We start from the raw sequence: 17,489 nt of genomic DNA, 5'->3' as shown, positions 1-17,489 counted from the left end.
CAGGACGACCAGAGGGTCGGTTGGATGTGGTTGGGAGAATAACAGGAGTCTGTTCACATGACCTTGGATGGAGAGGGGATCTTCTCAACACAGAGCACTGCTCTGATATAGCCTGGAAGATCAGGGAACCTTGTGTAGACAGGAAGATGAATATCCCTTCTCCTGACTCACAGCGACGGCCTGCTTCAATGCTGAATCCTCCCTGTAATCACATCCAATAATAGAGGCTACATCTTAAAGGAAGCATTTGCTATTTTGAGAAATTCCCTTGCTCACTTTCTGAGAGTCAGATGACAAGAATGATATAATTCCCCTGTCAATAAAACAAATAAAAAGCTACTACTAGCAACTGGTTAACTTAGCTTAAAGCCTGGAAACAGGCTAACAGCAAGTTCTGTCCAAAAGAAACAAAATCCACCAATTTTATGTCTGTAATTATGTTTCTGGAGCCACTTTCCCTTGGCTTAGCTAAGCACAAAGACTGAAAACAGGGGAAATAGCTGGCCTAGCTATGTCCAAAGGCAGAACCTTAACAGCATGTCATTTTTACACCTGAGCAGGCCTATGAAAAATCTAAAAGGTGTAATGTGTTAATTGGCAAGTGAGTTAATTAGCATGCTAGTGGGCAGATTTTGTTACAATTGGACAGAGCAAAACTAGCAGTTTCCCTCTGTTTCCAGCATTTATAACCTGGTGCCTATGCTAAGCTAAGCTAACCAACTGCTAGTAGTAGTAGCCTCATTAACTGTACAGACAGTGGTGTCCATCTTCTCATCTGTCTCTCAGCAACAAAGCCAGGAAGAATATTTTCTAAAATGTTGAACTATTCCTTTAAAAATATGTGAATGATGAGCCAGATACAAATTTTATCATCACAGTGGTGATGTATTTTGAATATACCTATGTATCCTTTCTGATTTGGAGGGAATTCAGAAGTACTTTACCTCAACCTGTCCAAATTTGCGTAGGAACCTGTATGGCCAGTGATAGATGACGTGACAAGTATTGATAGCCAGCAGTATCACAGCATCTTTGTCTGGGGAAACCAAATAGTCTCCAGCCAACTTGCACCTCCTGGATGCCTCTGTGCTCTGGACAGTCACTTGGTACCGGTTTGGAGGAGCAGTCAGATCTAAACATAGGAACACATGAAAACATTCGCCACTTAAGCGTCACACCGCACTGAGGTTAGTGCAGCATTACCACACATCAGGTCTGAGCATCAACACACCAACAAAGGGAATAAATGTACACCAAATATATTCTCAAAACGGAAATGTGCTGATTTAAAATGGCTCGCATTCTGCTAACCCCTAGTACGTGACCGGAGTTTTCAGTAAAAGTGTAATGAATGAATGTATGAATAAATTTGTGGGTATAGTCACACGGTTTCTGCTGATGTTTTGAATTTCTGATGCTATGACAAGTAAACCTCACTGCAGGCATTCTCTGTCTTGTTACTTTATTGTAATATATCAAACAATGATAATTCTGGTTTTGTACAACTTGCCTTAATTTTGTAATTTGGGCTATGATCTCTATCAAGTGTGAAAACATTATGCTTATTGAAATCTGGGTGCAGTGTAGCATCCCTACAATACAGTTTTGACAGGACAGGTAGGTTATAATGCCTTATTGCACAAGAAATTACTGTGCACTGAACTAACATGGGTTTGGCAAGTCAAAGTGTGTACAGGAAGCAAGACCATACTCTATAAATATATGATTGTGTGACTGCTTATCTGCCTGGCACCTTTTGACTGTACAAAAAGTACAAAAAGGTGTGAGGAAGAAGAAAGCTGAATCTAAATTATGGAGAAGAAACATTTTATAATGTTTTGGTCTGCCAAAAAACAAAAACAAAATGGAGGAAACGATGATGCTGCCCTTACCTGTTTTGACCTCCTTTCCCCTCCTAATAATTTTTATAGTCTTTAGCAATGGTATCATATACTGTACATGTATATTCCTGAAACAATTTGGTCAGCACAATATTATTACTACTTAAAACTATGGAAATAGAGCGAAGTTCTAAAAAACCTTCTGGCAGGGTAGAAGGCAACAGTTAATTCCAGTTCTTAACAATAACCTTCACCTGGCGCTCACTATTGTGATTGTTATTTTTGATTGCTTGTTGACTGATTAGCTGTAATAAGCAGACTGACAAGTACCAGCTTTCCAAGATGAGTAAAGAACATTATCTTCCATAGTCAAGTCGTTTCCTCTCTCCAAACCCCCTCTGTCTGTTTCTCCAGGATCCTTCTGTAAACAGTGGCATGGTAAACATTACACGGAGTGTACACCATCCTCTTATCACTGTTTTATAACTTCAAAGTTTAAGAAAGGACTTAGCTTGTGCAAGCACCAGAATTAGAGAAGTGAAGTGACAGAAGTTACAGATACTGCATTAACTTCCTCATTGTGCTATCTACCTCTCGTGAATAAAGCTAACTCTCACCTTTCCCAAGTTATGACACTAACCCTGATATAAAAAGAAAAGGGAACGTTGGAGTGGTCAAGAGGGGAGATGTGTAATACCTGAAAGGCTAGAAAACAGAGGGCACTTATCCATTCCTGGCTTGTGGTGGAGGCCATGGTGTAGGTGCACTGTGTGGTGTTTATGTAGAAGGCTGTGCACCCTTGGAGGCAAGCTTCATTTGGAGCAGGGGTGACACTAAGACAGTCACTTAGACGCACTACCTTTCGCTCTGGTGTTTTCTGCCGACCAGCCTTCTTCTGGTCAGTAATAGCATTGGTGTCAAGTACAGTATAGATCTCCAGTCGCCCGACCCCTGTGGAGCTGGGTTTAAAAAGCATGCCCCATATTTTCCGCCATGTTCTCTGTTGATGATAGCAAGGGAGGAAAGAAAAGTGGCAATTTATAAGTGGTTCTCTGGCACAGTTTGTGACTTTTATATCTTACATAATGAGAAGAAACAACTTTGGTTCCCTTGGGGAGTTTTGTTTAGAGAGTTAATGGTGTGCCCCAAGTTTTAGACCCAACCCCATTCGTTTCTGTGTGTACATACAGCCATTAGGTCACATCATTACAATAGCAACAATGTCATCTGTTTCTATTGTTACACAGATGGCACACACCTCTACATTTTGTGCGTTAGATTATCATCTCGTTAATGGTGAACTTTAAAAAGCAGTCATTTAAAGAGTCAGACCTTTCTACGGGAAACTGACAAAACAGAGATAAAGGTCAAAGAAACTTCTCTATGTACTCTATGTACATCTGATCAAGAAACGAGATATTTTCAGACACTATGTTTATTTTTGCCAGACAAAAGGTGACTATATCTTCTAGCATGTGCTAGGTCACACCAGTTCACTTATTCACCCACCGTGAAAAAAAGAAACAACACATTTGTTCTTTAGTTTATGCACATCTTGATTACTGAAATATATTACAATCATACACTTACTGTTGCTAACATCTCTTAATTGGCTGCCTGCAAGTGAAAGAATTACTTTTCACAAGCTTTTTAATGTTTTCAGATTACCTCAGTGATACTGCATCTACTCTACAATTGCAATTACACTGGATGAAGTTGCTTTTTTGCATAAGATAATTTACTGTACAACTCCATGGCCATTTTATTTGTTCATTATATATGAAGGGTGTCTTGTATTTTTTGTTGTGATGCAAACAATCTGTCTCAAATGTACCAAGGCTTCTTTCTGTAATCATGTACTACAATTTCTTGGACAAACAGTGCTCTGTGCATTACTGTCATATTGCTAGCGCTCTCATAAAAGATACTATGTTCTGAGGTCATATGCAAACAGAGTGACAAAGTCAAACAAAACCACTTTAGATAATAAAACATTTCTTTAAAAATGTTTCTTAGATTCTGCAAAGTCCCACTAAATTGACTGAGTGCAAAGGGTGGTTTCAACTAGTTTTAATAAACTTGGACATTCATCTTACCAGTCATCATGCCTTATAGAACTGCAACAAATGTTTGAAAGTATCATTAAAATAAACTTCTGTATGAGTTTTACTAAATGACAACAACAAAAGTTGGGGAAGTGCACTATTGGACCTACTTGTACTGTTCAATAAACGTTGTAAAAAGTAAATGCTACTGTTTTGCCTTTGCATGCAACGACTTGAGACAAACTGGTCTCATCAGGACTTAGAACCTCTGACAGACACCACCAGCTGAGCCTTCACCTGGGCGAGTCATGTGACTAGGGTTGCAGTGGTATGATGACCATCTCAGAAAATATCATGGTGTCACCGTATTATGGTATACAGTATTACACAATTACTGATTATTTCCATTACAGATTAACCTGCTGATTATTTTCTCCATTAATTGACCAACTGGATTGTAAAATATCTGAGAACAGTGAAACATGCTGTCACACTGCTCTAAACGATTAGCAAAATAGTTAATTTATTGTAGGTGTGTGAGAGTGCAGCCAGACCTCTCCTTCACCCTCACACACACACACATACACACTCACTTACGTGAGCTAGGGAAGTTTGTGCGTGTTCCTGGGGTCAGATTGGGATCAGTGTGAGTTCTTTAGTAAATCAGAGATTGGCGAACGAACAGAAGGTGGAGAATTATTTTGACAGCACATTTTATAACCGACTGTTATTGTTTGGGATTAAAGTTGTAAACAGGACAAATATTTTGACCTGTAAGGAGAGATGGTGTTCTCGAAGGTGCTCATTTTTGAGACATCCAAAGTAATCCTGCGCTGCTGATTTTAATTTTTATTTTGGTGATACCAGCCTCCTTCTCTCTGCCGTTTGTCCGCTGCATGTGTGCATGTGGTGCCCGCTGCGGAGGCTGACAGGCTGTGGAGAAGAAAGTGTACACGCATTGTGTTTTTTTTCCTTCAATACCATTAATAAGCACGTGTGTGGTATGATTACTGTCAATTTTCAGACCGTGGTAAACCGTACAGCCGGTATACTGCTGCAACCCTGTGAGCCAGACTCACCGAACAGCACTGGCAGCAGCGCAGACATATTAGCTTCTAAAAGGTTTTGAGCAGGATTGACCTCTCTGCCCAATCTGACCTCTTGATTTAGAGTATCATGCAAGTGCTACTTTAAGTTATATACTGTAGCTTTAATTTTAGGAATATGTAAGAAACATGACATAGAAAATGTTTAATTAAGCATGTCACACACATTTCAGTGTGCAAGCCAAGTACCAGCCTCCTTCTCTCTGCCAACTGTGTGCGTGTGGCGCCCTTTGCGGAGGCTCAAAGGCTGTGGGGAAGAAAGTGGCGCACGCATTGCGTTTTTTCTTCAATACCGGTGAAAAACATGCGCGTGGTATCATAACCCCCAATTTTAATATCATGGCATAGCATAAAATACTGCTGCAACTCATTAAGTGCCATATTTCTGACCAATTAGCAGTTTAGTGACACAAAAACAATGGAAATAAAACATGGCCCATGAAACTGAAAATGTTCAGACCATGCTCAGTATGCCCATAAAACTTACTTTTCCAAACTTGACCGCTTGAAGGTATAGCATCCCTTCTTTGGAGATGACATCCATGCTTGTAAGCGCTGTCTCTGATGTAGTACAGCAGTTGTTCTGTGGTCAACCTGCAACTACTGCTAGACTAACAGTTTCCTTTACGTCATAGATACATTTTTTTATGATTCCGTCTAATATAAATAGCTAACAGGCAAAAAATATCTCTGATCTGCAACTCAACTGTTGCAAAAGGAAAGGACACGTTTTGTCTTAATATATCTTGAGTCAAACTTCCCTTTGCATTATTCTGCAACTAGGCAACTTCCTCACCCCACAAAACTGACGCCACACCTTTCACTTTTTCCAGATAAGAACAGAAAGGATCAACAACAGCTATATAGTGGTTTTTATTTACAATCTAAGTATCAAAAATATATGTTACAAAAACTACTCATACGGGACAGGTAGGAGAAAACCTGGGTGAAAAAGGTGAAAGCAACCAAACATTTGAATTAACAGTACAAGAAACTCAGATAAAAATGAGTATGATACGCTTCCTTAGTTCAGTGACATGACACATAACCGTGCGATTTCCTTCTCAGTTCTGTTTAGTTTCGGAGAATCATGCCTCTGATGAAAAAACAACTTAGAAGTCCATTGAACTATGAGCCAGGTAGTCTTTCCGCCCAATGTTGGTGACCTGCTTGGTCTGCATGGCCTCCAACTTAGGACAGTCTGTAATACGATGACCCAGACCACCACAGAATGTACAGCCTCTCTCTCCTGGAAATATAACACAAGACACACGTATGTTAGAAGCAGTGCACAAACAATCCGCACTTGTTTCTCTGAATGTGAGATGAGAGGGGATGAGGTTTAGAGAAGTAAAGAACAGGCATGCCTATAAAAAAAAAGGTATAAAACAGATTAGCTGTGAAAGACTCACCTCCGATGTCCAGCATGGTCTCATCTCCTGTTTGGAGCACCTGGAGGACCGGAGGAACCTTCTGCTTGGCTTCTACTAGAAGGGCTTTCAGGTCCATCAGTACCGACTCATCTGTGTGGGGAACACACACACACACACACACTTACTGTTAACTGATTGTCATTTAACTTTGAATTAAAGTATGGGTAAAGCTAAATCAGTGATTTGTTTCTAAACACATTATACGTATCAGAAAATAGTTCATGAAAATGTGAAAAGACTGAGAACTATGTAGTGTTAAACTGTGGAGTTAGACTGTTTCATCATTCAGAAGTTCAGGATTTCCAGGGCGGAGCTGAAAGCACGGCTCGATGAAGCACTGGAGCCATCCTTAACATAACACCTCGCCCAATACTGTAACGTTATAAATCCCAGGGTGCACAGAGCTCTATTAGGGCCACTTGATATGAACACGGATGAAAATTTACAGCCACAATCATGTTTTTAATAGAAACAACATGAATACTGCTGCCTCAGTATTAAACAATGACAAAGTAGTAACACATAAACGGTGCATGTAGGAGAGTGTGCACCCCTGGAGGCAGCATTTCAGAGCAGAGAATACTTCTTAGTTTCTCATGATTTTATAAACTTGGTGCTAATTTTAAATCATTCAAATTTGGCTTGGTGGTTAATGACACATTTTCCTGTGGTGTGACAAACTCAGAACACGTTTATTTCTACTTTACCCTGCCTTTAAGCTATCCAAATTCAAAATGATACATTGTAAATCACTATTCCTATACAAACTTATTTCATTTTTATTATAATTGGTATTTTTTCTTACCACAGCCTTTGTTGATAAATGTAGTGGCAATACCAGTCTTGCCCGATCGGCCAGTTCTTCCAATTCTGTGGACTGAAATGAGACAAATTCAACTAACTAATTTCAGCAAGTAAAGGAGAAGTTGAGGCTTATATAAGGTATCAATTTTAATTAAGGAGGCTAGGCATTAAATATATCCTCTTACCATAGTTTTCTATCTCCTCCGGCATGTCATAGTTCACCACATGCTGTATAGCTGGAAAATCCAGACCTTTGGAGGCAACGTCTGTGGCAACTAAGACATCTTTCTTTCCTTCTTTGAATGCTTCTATGGCTTTGGTTCTTTCCTCCTGATCTGAAGCAATTACCAAATATCATATAAACAAAAATATTTTATAGGACAAGAATGTGAAAGATTTGCTAACAGCACTTTGTATACCTAGGAAATGTTCAACTATGAAGCAGAAATGGCGACATGCACTTGCAGGGTGGCATCTTGTGGTAAAAATAAGCAACTACAAGAAAGTGGAAGACTAAGCCTGAGCTAGTGTAACCCTGTGCATGCACTATGTACCAACCTCAATGCATTTTAATAATTAAAACTGAGTTCTGCATACCTTTTCCTCCATGGATGGCCACTGCCTCCACTCCTTTTAGCAGCAGATACTCATGAATGGCATCTACATCAGCCTTCTTCTCAGCAAATAACAGCACCTGTCAATGCAAGGAAAGAATATTTTGTAACTTTTGACATATATGAGCTACTGTCTGTCTTTTAGGTATATCTGTGTCATAATATGTTAAAGTACTAACAGGAGGTGGCGTCTTCTGGAGACACTCTAGCAGGTACACCATCTTGGCCTCCTCTTTGACATATTCCACTTCCTGCGCACACAAAAAAACTTAAGTCCAGATCACATATCAGTGGGTGAATGCAATGAATCCCCCTGACTCAGACAACATAACCTGTTAAGAGAGAAAGATGAACATACCTGGATGACATCCAAGCTGGCAGCACCTGCCCTGCCCACATTGATAGTGATGGGTTTGACAAGCGCACTCTTGGCAAAGTTCTGGATCTTCTTGGGCATAGTGGCACTGAAAAGCAGGGTTTGCCTTTGTCCCTAGATAAAGAAATAACAAATGTTAAACTGTTGTTGCCTGGTAAATTCACAAAGACAAGCTACGTCTCCCAAACTCATTACCAAACCAATATCTTGGTATGAGGAGAAAAAAAAAAATCCAGTGTCAACTGTTGAAGCCCAGCAGCTGGAAGACAGACTAGTTGCTATACTATACAGAGTGCCTATATGGTGACGATATTTGTTGCCTTTGAAAGCACAGAGAAAGCACGAGAAGCAGATTTTATGGTTATATTTAACAAAAATTTGACAAAGTTTCCAGAAATAGTCTTTCATTTTGAAAATGAGACAAAAAAGCCAGTGATAGCTCTAGCAGTGGTGAATTTGTCTAAGCAGATAAAGAACAAAGTTTGATTCATGTCTGAGTAGGGCAGAACTTTTTCAGTCTTCTGGACTGAACCGGAGTTTTAACAATTAGGACATGCATGGGTGAAAAGGTTCCTATCACTTGGGAGCTAATGTCAGAAAGGAGGACCTCACCTTGAAATATGAGAAGATGGTCCTGATGTCTTCCTCAAAGCCCATGTCAATCATCCTATCAGCTTCATCCAGAGCCAAATAGCGGCAGATGTCCAGACTCACCATCTTCTTTTGCAGCAAGTCCATCAGTCTGCCAGGGGTGGCGACCATCATGTGGACACCACTGTAACCAAGAAGATGCACAGAGGCTTTAGTGGGAAAATTAACCCAAAACCATGATTACTACTGGGACATTTTGAAATACAGCATTATTGGTGCCTGGTTCTTGAGGTGGCTATGCCAAATGTTTTGCACTGTACATGCTATCAGGAACATATTAGGACTGGAATTTCTGATCTTTGGCCAAAACTGTTCTTCTCTAAATGATTCAATGTAGATGAATCATGATTTTTTTTTTTTTTTTTTTTTTTTTGCTCAAAACGTTTTCAAATAAAAGACAGACATTAAATATTTCACACAGACTTTAATGCTCACTTACTGTTTTACTACTTCCATCTGCTCCTTGACAGACATTCCTCCTATGCAGAGGGCGGTGCGCAGCTGAGGGGCTCCCTCCTCCTCCAGCAGTTTGCTGTAGTACTCTATGATGCCATGTGTTTGCCTCGCCAACTCTCGCTGAACGGGACAAGAATCAGATACGTTTAGGGAGTTATTTTAAAAACAGAAATGGCTCTTCAAAAGGGTCATAAAGACTGCAGAGAGGATAATTGGGACTGAACTGCCTGCTATGGGCACATTGTACACACAGCGCTGTCGTAAAAGTGCAGAGAACATAATCAGGGATCCACGCCACCCAGCTCTCTCTCTGCTCAGACACAAAAACTACACCTACAACCTCAGGCACAGCAGGGCGGACAGTATCATCACACACAGAACAAGACTTTACAACAGCTTTTTCCCTGCCACAGTAAGACTGATGGCAAATACGAGAATGTGAGAAATATGAGAATATATGTGCAATAACCCCTTACTAGACATGTGCAATAATAATAATCCTACAGAAATGTTCCACAAGGTATTTTTGTAAGAGCATCTCATCAACAGTGTTCTCTTGGGGGACCTGAATAATAGCAGGACATTCTCTACCAAGCAATGGAAACAGGCCTGAATATAAACTGTGTTTCAGTATGTTATGACCCCTCACTACCTCACCAAGCATAATGACATATCCAACTCCACCATGTGAATTATTAAGTTCGATGTTTGAAGTTCACTGGGGAAAATATTATTACCCTATTTCTGTGTATTGCGGTTTTAATGCTTTGTTGCCTTTATGTAACTTTTTTATTTTAAGACTAAGCATTCTCTCTGGCTTTTAACTCCTTACCTTACTCCAAAGAAGAGCTGCACAATAATTCCTATATGCCTGGACTGTCTGTTTATGCATAAATGGCAAATAAAAATCTTGACTTGACTTGAGATATGTTTAGGGAGTTGTTATTTTAAAAACAGAAATGTTGCTCATCATATATAAAGGTCAAAATGTGCTAAATGTGTTTTGGTATCTTTAAAGATACCTCCCAGTTTTAAAACTGACTGAAAACCTGTCAAAACCTGAAGGGTCACATCTCACTAAATACAAAAAAATAAAAATGTTCTCACTGTTATTTCTCACTGTTATGTCATGATATCATGCAGATAGTTTTGGTTTTATTTGTTCAGAGTTTGAATTACCAGACAATTAAAATAACACATTCTAATCCAAACACAAAACAGACCAGATAGTGTGTTTCAAGCTGTGCTGCAATTGAAATAGGGTGTCATGTATGTCTCACAGAAGGACAGATGATGAGTCCATATGGTCCCTCTCTCTTAAAAAACGGCAGCCTTTTCTCCTGCTCCAGGGCAAACATGATGATGGGCAGAGTGAAGACTAAAGTCTTTCCAGAACCAGTAAAGGCGATGCCAATCATGTCCCGACCTGACAGACTACAGACAATGTCAATTCATGAACAGTTTATATTAACACTTCATTTCAGCATTAACTCCATATTTTACAGTTTGTACTCTATAGTTTGATATACTGTACTTACACTGTAGGGATTCCTTGGATTTGAATTGGTGTGGGATGTACAATACCCTTCTTTTTCAAACCTTTCAGAATTGCTGCAAACACAACATGCAGATATTTGCTGCCAGCTGTTTATCATGTGTCACCATTAAAGGCCTTGTAGAAAAAAGACAAAGTGTATTTTTTCATGTGTTGTAACCTGGTGGAAACTTCATCTCCCTGAAGCATTTGATTGGAGGAGGGATGCCCTCTCCATCAACCAGGATATGAAATTTCTTCCTGACGCGCTCATGTCGAGTGTCCATCATATTCAGGATGTAGCGAGGTGCCGTCCAGCTAAAAAGAGCATTTGTGTTAAATGGGTTTTACACAGTATTACTTTACATAATTTGAACTTGCTGATTAACAACCCACCTTGTTTTTATTGGATCATCATATATGATACCTTTGGCCATTTCCTTCACTGACATCAGAGCTGATAGAGGTCAAAGTCCCCAGAATTAGTTTCAAGTTTAACACATTTTGAACTAACTGTTTTGTCAAAGTAAATTTGTTTAATAACTCAACATGGCTTCACAGAAATGTGCCAGAATTATAATTTTACCTCTGCCCTCTGCTACACTCTCAAGAATCTTCTCCTCTTCTTTCAGCTGCTTCTCCTTGGCTGACTCCTTACGTGCTGTAGGCAAAGAAGGTGAGATATCACAGAACCAACAGAGTCATGTTAAATAGAGTGACAACGATTAAAGCAACAATTATTATCCAGAGTGGGCCTTGTTTGAATTGGATACCTTCCGCTTTTTCCTTTAAATGCTGATGTTGGTCAAGGAGACTGATATTGGAGCGTGGACCAAGGCCCTCATCTTCATCCCGCTGCTCCTCCCCACTGTCCTTCTGCTCCTCATCCACTGCTTTTCCTCGCAGACGTAACATCTTTTGTAGCTGTGAGACACATGAAAAAGTATTACATTTGGATATATAGTGACTTCACCAGCTACTTCCTAAAGCATTAAACAAGATCATACATGGCAACTTACCATTTGTTGTTTTCTTATCTTGACTGGCACATATGGAACGTAATCGTCATCCTCCGATCCTTCTGAGCCTGACCTTTCATCCTCCCCATGAGATCTCTATACAGACACATTACCACCAACAGTAGGCATAAGTGAGTCTTTGCTTTTTTGCCCTCTACAGAGAGTTCAGCATTCAAGCACAGTGACCTTGAAAAACAACCAGTCTTTTGAACAAATCTTGATAAAGAAGCTGGCACAAAACACGTTCTGATGTATGATTGTTTTCAGCAATTTTTAAAGCTGAACATATGGATATGCATTTGCACAATGTGGCAACAGGATACTGACAAGACTGCATTAATGCTCAATTATACTCACTTTTATATTAACTGTTAACATCATATGCTTTTGTTTAATAATACACTACTGAATGTGCCGCCGTGTGTTTAAGGTTATATGAACGTCACCGAAACGTACTGACCGTGAATGTTGTGGCACAGCACTGCAGCTAAGGTTCGCTGATCGTGGAGCTTTACCAAACACGGTTAAATGCATTCATTTAGAATATAGCTGACAAATCACATAATACGTGAACACTTTAGTTTAACGTTATTAATGTTTCAAACTGCGTAATGGATACTATAATGTAGCTATGTAAGACAGATAAAGGACACTGATGCTTCTCTAGCACTAGCTAACTTTAGCTAGCGTCAGCTAACGTTATGTTACCGCTTCATACTGTAGCGAGGGCATATTGTTAACGTACCTTTTTGGTTCGATTTTCGGTCTCCATTTTATTTCCAACTATGGTAACGTTCTCAATTAACTTAAGCCACGGAATAATTGAACAAAACCTCTGTAGAGAAATCAATAAATATACCCGATCCACATATTTACACAACACAGGAAGCTTTGAATGTACGGAAAGCTGGAAGGGACAAATCATCGAAGCGCCGCGTTGAAACCTTTCAATGCGAGAAGCAGGTCGTTTAGGTCATATCATTGAACCAAAATCATAAACTTAGAAAGCAAACACCACACTTTATATTTGTCAAAACTGTATTGTTTTTAATCTTTCTGAACGAAAGATCTTTCACAGTATCAAAAGTGATTTAAAAAAAGAAACAAGCCAACATACACTTGGCTATTATTGGTATAGTATAAATCTACATTCGAAACATTTAGATAACCTTCTCTAACTGAATATAACCTGGAAATCATCAGAGAGAGATGTTATATGAAAACACAATCTCAGCACATACTCAGGAAAAAAATCATCCATGTCAATGAAAGTCATCAGCTAAAACGTGGTTACTGGTTTAAATCCCAAGGCCCTTTTTCCAAAAAGTATCAATTCATCAGTGATATTTCTTATCAAAATGTAATCAAGACTTGGACTTCAAATAGGCTAGCTGCTGTCACAGTACAGGGGAATAAAATAGTATGGTTGCAAATATATCACACTCACAATCCCCAGAAATGCATGACAAATGGCCCAAAGTAATCACTAAATATATATACAAGCAACAAAATTAACTGTCATAACTGTGTGATGGCTCCAATGTTAAAATGAACGCTGCACACTTGTGTACCTGTCACTACTGCTTTATAGAAGTTAACAGTGTAAGAGTGAGAAATCCGTGGTAAAGGACTTTCTTCTACAGATGGCAGAGTGTATATTGGATATCACTAGGTTGACTGGAGGACAGTGTTTAGATTTCTGTTCTACACATCATGCATGGGGACATATTTGTATGGGTACATAATTGGGATTTATATCTTTAAGATGCATCCTGTTCACCTCGTACAATACACAGTAAATTGATATTTCCCCCAGTTATTTTTAGTGTTGTATTGAAAACTGCCAGACTGAGACTAAAATCATTTATGTTATACAAGAAGAAAACAGTGTAGCAGGTAGGTCAATGAGTGTTTTTCTGATTCTCTCCAATTCCTCAGTATTTTGATGATTACACTTAAAAACTGAGAATATTCCAGTTCAAAATGATCAAAAACCACCAAATGCACTGCAGTTTGCCTTTGAGCAAAAATGCCTCTGTTGCCTCCCTGCAGAAGTTAAGTGTTTAATCTAAAATCGGGTCCGAATGCTGTCTCCTTTTTGGCAGTTGTACAGTATAAAGCAAAGGTTATCCAGTGTCTACAAGGACTGATGCAGTGGGAGGGAACTAGCAATGTAGAATGTAATGGATGACGATCACCAGATTGAACTGACTGAAATTCAGAAGTTTAACGACGTTAAAATGCCTCAGATTTGTGATAAAAACATTTATTTAATGTAAGGTATTTGTTTACATACTACATACATAAGCACATGGATGCAGTGAATTCCACAGACTTTTTTCCATTTTTGCATCTCATTTAGTGAAAATTGCAATAATAGCAAAGGGTAGAGTTGGCCTTGAGAATGAGCCCTGTCTTGTCAGCCACAAGTTATATTTCAGTCTTCTGAATGGAGAGTTTCGAACCAGGGTCCCTTGGCTTTGTAAGGAAGAGAAGAAAACAGGGAGTAAGAGAGGGCCTGGGGCCAAACGGGGCTGCAGTGAAACAGTCTGTGATTCTGAAGCTGTTTTTCCCAAGCACTCATCCAAGTTATTGAGCTGCACTGGAAGGAACCTTTTTGAGGCTGAAGTTGGACCAATTCACTGCTACCTTCTGGCGAGTTTGTTTAGCAGAATCAAGGCAAAACCTACAACAAACAAGGACAAACAAACAAACAAGGCAACAGGGCAATAAAGAAATTATACAAAATTTTAGTGATATATTTAATGGCAATCACTGTCATTTATAGTTTAGCTGAATAAAAAAAAGCATGGTAATGCACTGCTGTATGGAGCTTACCTTTTGAAGTATTCCACTTCCCGATCAATCTCATCCATTTCTGTTGGATCCACATCTTTAGGGAGAAATACATCATCTAAAGGAAGAGGAAATAATTATTAAAAATCACACATAAAGACTGAAAAAGTATAAACAGTCATAATCATGCACACAGTGCTGTATGGTAAATGTAGAGTTTATCCCCTACCGATAGCACTGCTGGATTTTTCACCCTTGTTCTTGTTCTTCTTGTTTTTCCCCTTGGATTGCTGCTGTTGCTGCACATTTGCTGGAATGCTTTGATGAGCTTTGCTTTCTGAATCCTGCTCAGACCGACCTCCCCGTGTCTCTGTGTCACCTTTGCTCCTTTGTGCATTCAAGAGACCAACATTTGCTGCATGTTTGGACGGTCTGTTCTCCTCAGCTTTCTTAGGCCCATTTCTCTGGTTGTCTGCAGTGTGCTGTGGTTGTTTGCTCCCACCTTTTGAACCGTTAGAAGCTATTTCTTTAGACTCACTGGTTTTCTGCGTTTCAATCCCAGAGGCAACTTTGGTTGGTTTGTTGGAATATTGCTCTGACACACATTGCTCCTGTCTTTGCTGCTGTTTTTTATTCTTCTTTGACTTTGCAACACTATTTCCAGCTGTTGTGATCTTGGGATCAGGGGCGTCCTCCTTCAATTTAGCTGTTGCTTGGAGTGGAACCTGTGGCAAATTCTCAGATCCAGTAGGAGTGCATCTTTCTGGGGAGCAAACCCTTATGAGCTTTGAGAGACTGGGGGTAGCATGCAACCGCTGGATGTCCTTTGGCCCAACAGTGACCCCTGATGCTGTGGTGGTATTAGCGGAGGGGACAGTGGTTGTATCCTCCCATCCATTAACCAGGTCCAGGTGGCTCTTAAAGGATCCCAGTGAAAGAGGGGCAAGGTCAAGGTCTATCTGCTGCAAGTCAGAGGAACCGTTGAGATGGGACAGCAAATGGTTGCCTTCCAGTGTGGCAGCCTTCTTTGGGAAGTCATTGACATCCAGATTGAGATCGTACATGCTAAATGAAGCCCGGATTGAGTCTTTGATGGTGTTCTTAATCTCTTCGAGCCGACTGGTGAGGAAACTGTTGACACGTTCCAGCTCCAGCTGAGGCCAGTCCAGCAACCGGCTGGCTTCTGAACCATCAGGGATGGACTCGTCAACAGGCTCAGATGAATTAGAGTGGGGGTCACTGCCTGCAGCACCCATGTTGCCCTGTTGAGCTTTTTCCTAGAACACACAAGGTACAAATATGTGTATGTGTGTGAATGGGCACCCACTTAAACATACACAAATCTTGTGGACACTAAACAATGTATCTGTAGCACAGAGCATCAATGTTACTGGAACCTGCCATCAAATGTCTGCTCAGATTTGTAATTTTGTTTTACTTATTCTTTGGTTAATCCTTAAGACTGTCAAGAAATCAAACCATTTTTGATATTTAGATTCTGCATTTGCTGACCAATTACATCATTAGTGGCTGTTGGAATGTGCCATTCTCACACGCAACTCAAACTGCCCACCTACTGTACACACTAGGAAGTCACAGGAAATGATACATGTATAATTTGTAATCCATTGTTACTCATTGTAATTTTATCTCACTGACAACAGCCTCACTGTTCATTCTCCTGAACCTTTAAATGATAACCAAATGTTACCTACTGATTCTTGAACTGAAATCTCAGGAATTCTAATTTTAAATCAAAATGTTGCCAATGTAGTCACATTTCTCGTAGAGGTGCTTTTGTATAGACAACACTGACCACTACAGGGTGTTGGCTTCTTTTGTTAAATGAGAAGAAAGGCTGGGCAGAATATAGGCTAATATTTCTCCAAGTGCTTCACAGAAAGAAGTAGTGTTTTGATACTAGAATGCAAGTAGTGTATGAGCACTAGCATCACGATCACGATAAATACTCCAAATGAAACAAGGAAAACAAAAACATTCAAGCACACTTTCTAAAGCCATCATACCTTTTTCTTTTGCTTGTGACGAGCCCTTTTCGCAGCCTTGGCACTGTTGACGGGTTTGGGCTCAGAACTGTTTATAAAGTCTAGCAGCTCGTCTACGTCTCGGTTGTCGATGGCACTGGGTGCTGTCAGTTCTGAATCTTGACGTTGAGGCAGTTCCTCTTTGCGCCGGGTCAGACGTGAACGGAGTTTCTCTCGGATCTCGGCGTAGTTTCGGCTGGTTGGTGCAGCTGGAGGCTGTGACCAAATAATATGTTACAATATTAATTTTTTTTAAAATAATTTCAGCTTTTATAAATATAGTAGCAAAGGGAACTCTTAATTAGGACTTCAAGAGCTGACAAAAAAGTTTCAAAATACCGCATTGTGTCCGAAGAACTCGCAGTAGCAGCAGTCGCAGTACTTCCCATCCTTCTGGTTTGTGGAAGAGGAGGCGCAGGAGCTCCTCTCAGAGCTGCTGTCTTCATCCTCCCCCTCTTCCAGCTCAGATGAAGGGTAGCACAATGTCCCATTAGTCATTTTGTGCCCTTTACATGCCTGCTCCCTGTAAACAAGAAATAATTGGCATGATGACATTAACACTCAGAAGGTATTTGCATTCTCAATCAACACAGCTTCAATTTCTAAATTTCATGTTAAAAGTCCAGAGATTCAGGACTAACCTGCAGGCCCCAGCTGTCAGATGACCTACGTTGGAGGTAGCCACTGTGCCCGGACTGTGTCCATTACAAGGGTGGTTACAGCCTATGAGAGAAGTGCCGAGCTTGCTGTGCTGTGTGTTCACAGCAGG

General features: G+C 40.0%; 3 protein-coding genes across 4 annotated transcripts in view; all 3 read right to left on the bottom strand.

The window, feature by feature from the left end:
• The window catches only part of dok3 (docking protein 3), a 3,534-nt gene extending 717 nt beyond the window's left edge, over positions 1-2,817 (bottom strand). Inside the window, exons 1-4 of the mRNA XM_020591125.1 lie at positions 2,539-2,817; positions 2,172-2,262; positions 945-1,132; positions 58-202 (exon numbers count right to left, since the gene is read on the bottom strand). Of these exons, the coding sequence (XP_020446781.1) occupies positions 58-202; positions 945-1,132; positions 2,172-2,262; positions 2,539-2,817 (703 nt within the window). The remainder of the gene's footprint in view (positions 1-57; positions 203-944; positions 1,133-2,171; positions 2,263-2,538) is intronic.
• Positions 2,818-5,854: 3,037 nt separating this feature from the next.
• Positions 5,855-12,816, bottom strand: ddx41 (DEAD (Asp-Glu-Ala-Asp) box polypeptide 41). Of its 2 annotated transcripts, none has more exons than XM_020589915.1 (17): positions 12,625-12,816; positions 11,880-11,975; positions 11,634-11,784; positions 11,447-11,521; positions 11,257-11,317; positions 11,042-11,178; positions 10,865-10,937; positions 10,607-10,760; positions 9,310-9,446; positions 8,832-8,994; positions 8,202-8,333; positions 8,023-8,094; positions 7,827-7,923; positions 7,415-7,564; positions 7,231-7,302; positions 6,405-6,515; positions 5,855-6,241 (listed from the first exon to the last, which is right to left on the bottom strand). In XM_020589915.1, exons 1-17 carry the CDS (start codon positions 12,802-12,804, stop codon positions 6,105-6,107), a joined length of 1,998 nt encoding a protein of 665 aa, XP_020445571.1. In that variant the 5' UTR covers positions 12,805-12,816; the 3' UTR covers positions 5,855-6,104. The 2 variants fall into 2 exon arrangements, with proteins under 2 accessions (XP_020445571.1, XP_020445582.1); XM_020589926.1 differs by lacking the exon at positions 12,625-12,816 and adding an exon at positions 12,340-12,504.
• A 1,313-nt stretch (positions 12,817-14,129) lies between these two features.
• Positions 14,130-17,489, bottom strand: part of fam193b (family with sequence similarity 193 member B) — a 9,654-nt gene continuing 6,294 nt past the window's right edge. The window contains exons 6-11 of the mRNA XM_020595407.1: positions 17,362-17,454; positions 17,060-17,243; positions 16,703-16,936; positions 14,905-15,952; positions 14,718-14,793; positions 14,130-14,565 (exon numbers count right to left, since the gene is read on the bottom strand). Of these exons, the coding sequence (XP_020451063.1) occupies positions 14,469-14,565; positions 14,718-14,793; positions 14,905-15,952; positions 16,703-16,936; positions 17,060-17,243; positions 17,362-17,454 (1,732 nt within the window). The 3' untranslated portion in view covers positions 14,130-14,468. The remainder of the gene's footprint in view (positions 14,566-14,717; positions 14,794-14,904; positions 15,953-16,702; positions 16,937-17,059; positions 17,244-17,361; positions 17,455-17,489) is intronic.

The sequence above is a fragment of the Monopterus albus genome, unplaced genomic scaffold (genome assembly GCF_001952655.1).
Source record: "Monopterus albus unplaced genomic scaffold, M_albus_1.0 scaffold2.1, whole genome shotgun sequence".
NCBI lineage: Eukaryota > Metazoa > Chordata > Actinopteri > Synbranchiformes > Synbranchidae > Monopterus > Monopterus albus.
This window is presented reverse-complemented; position numbering and strand designations above follow the sequence as displayed.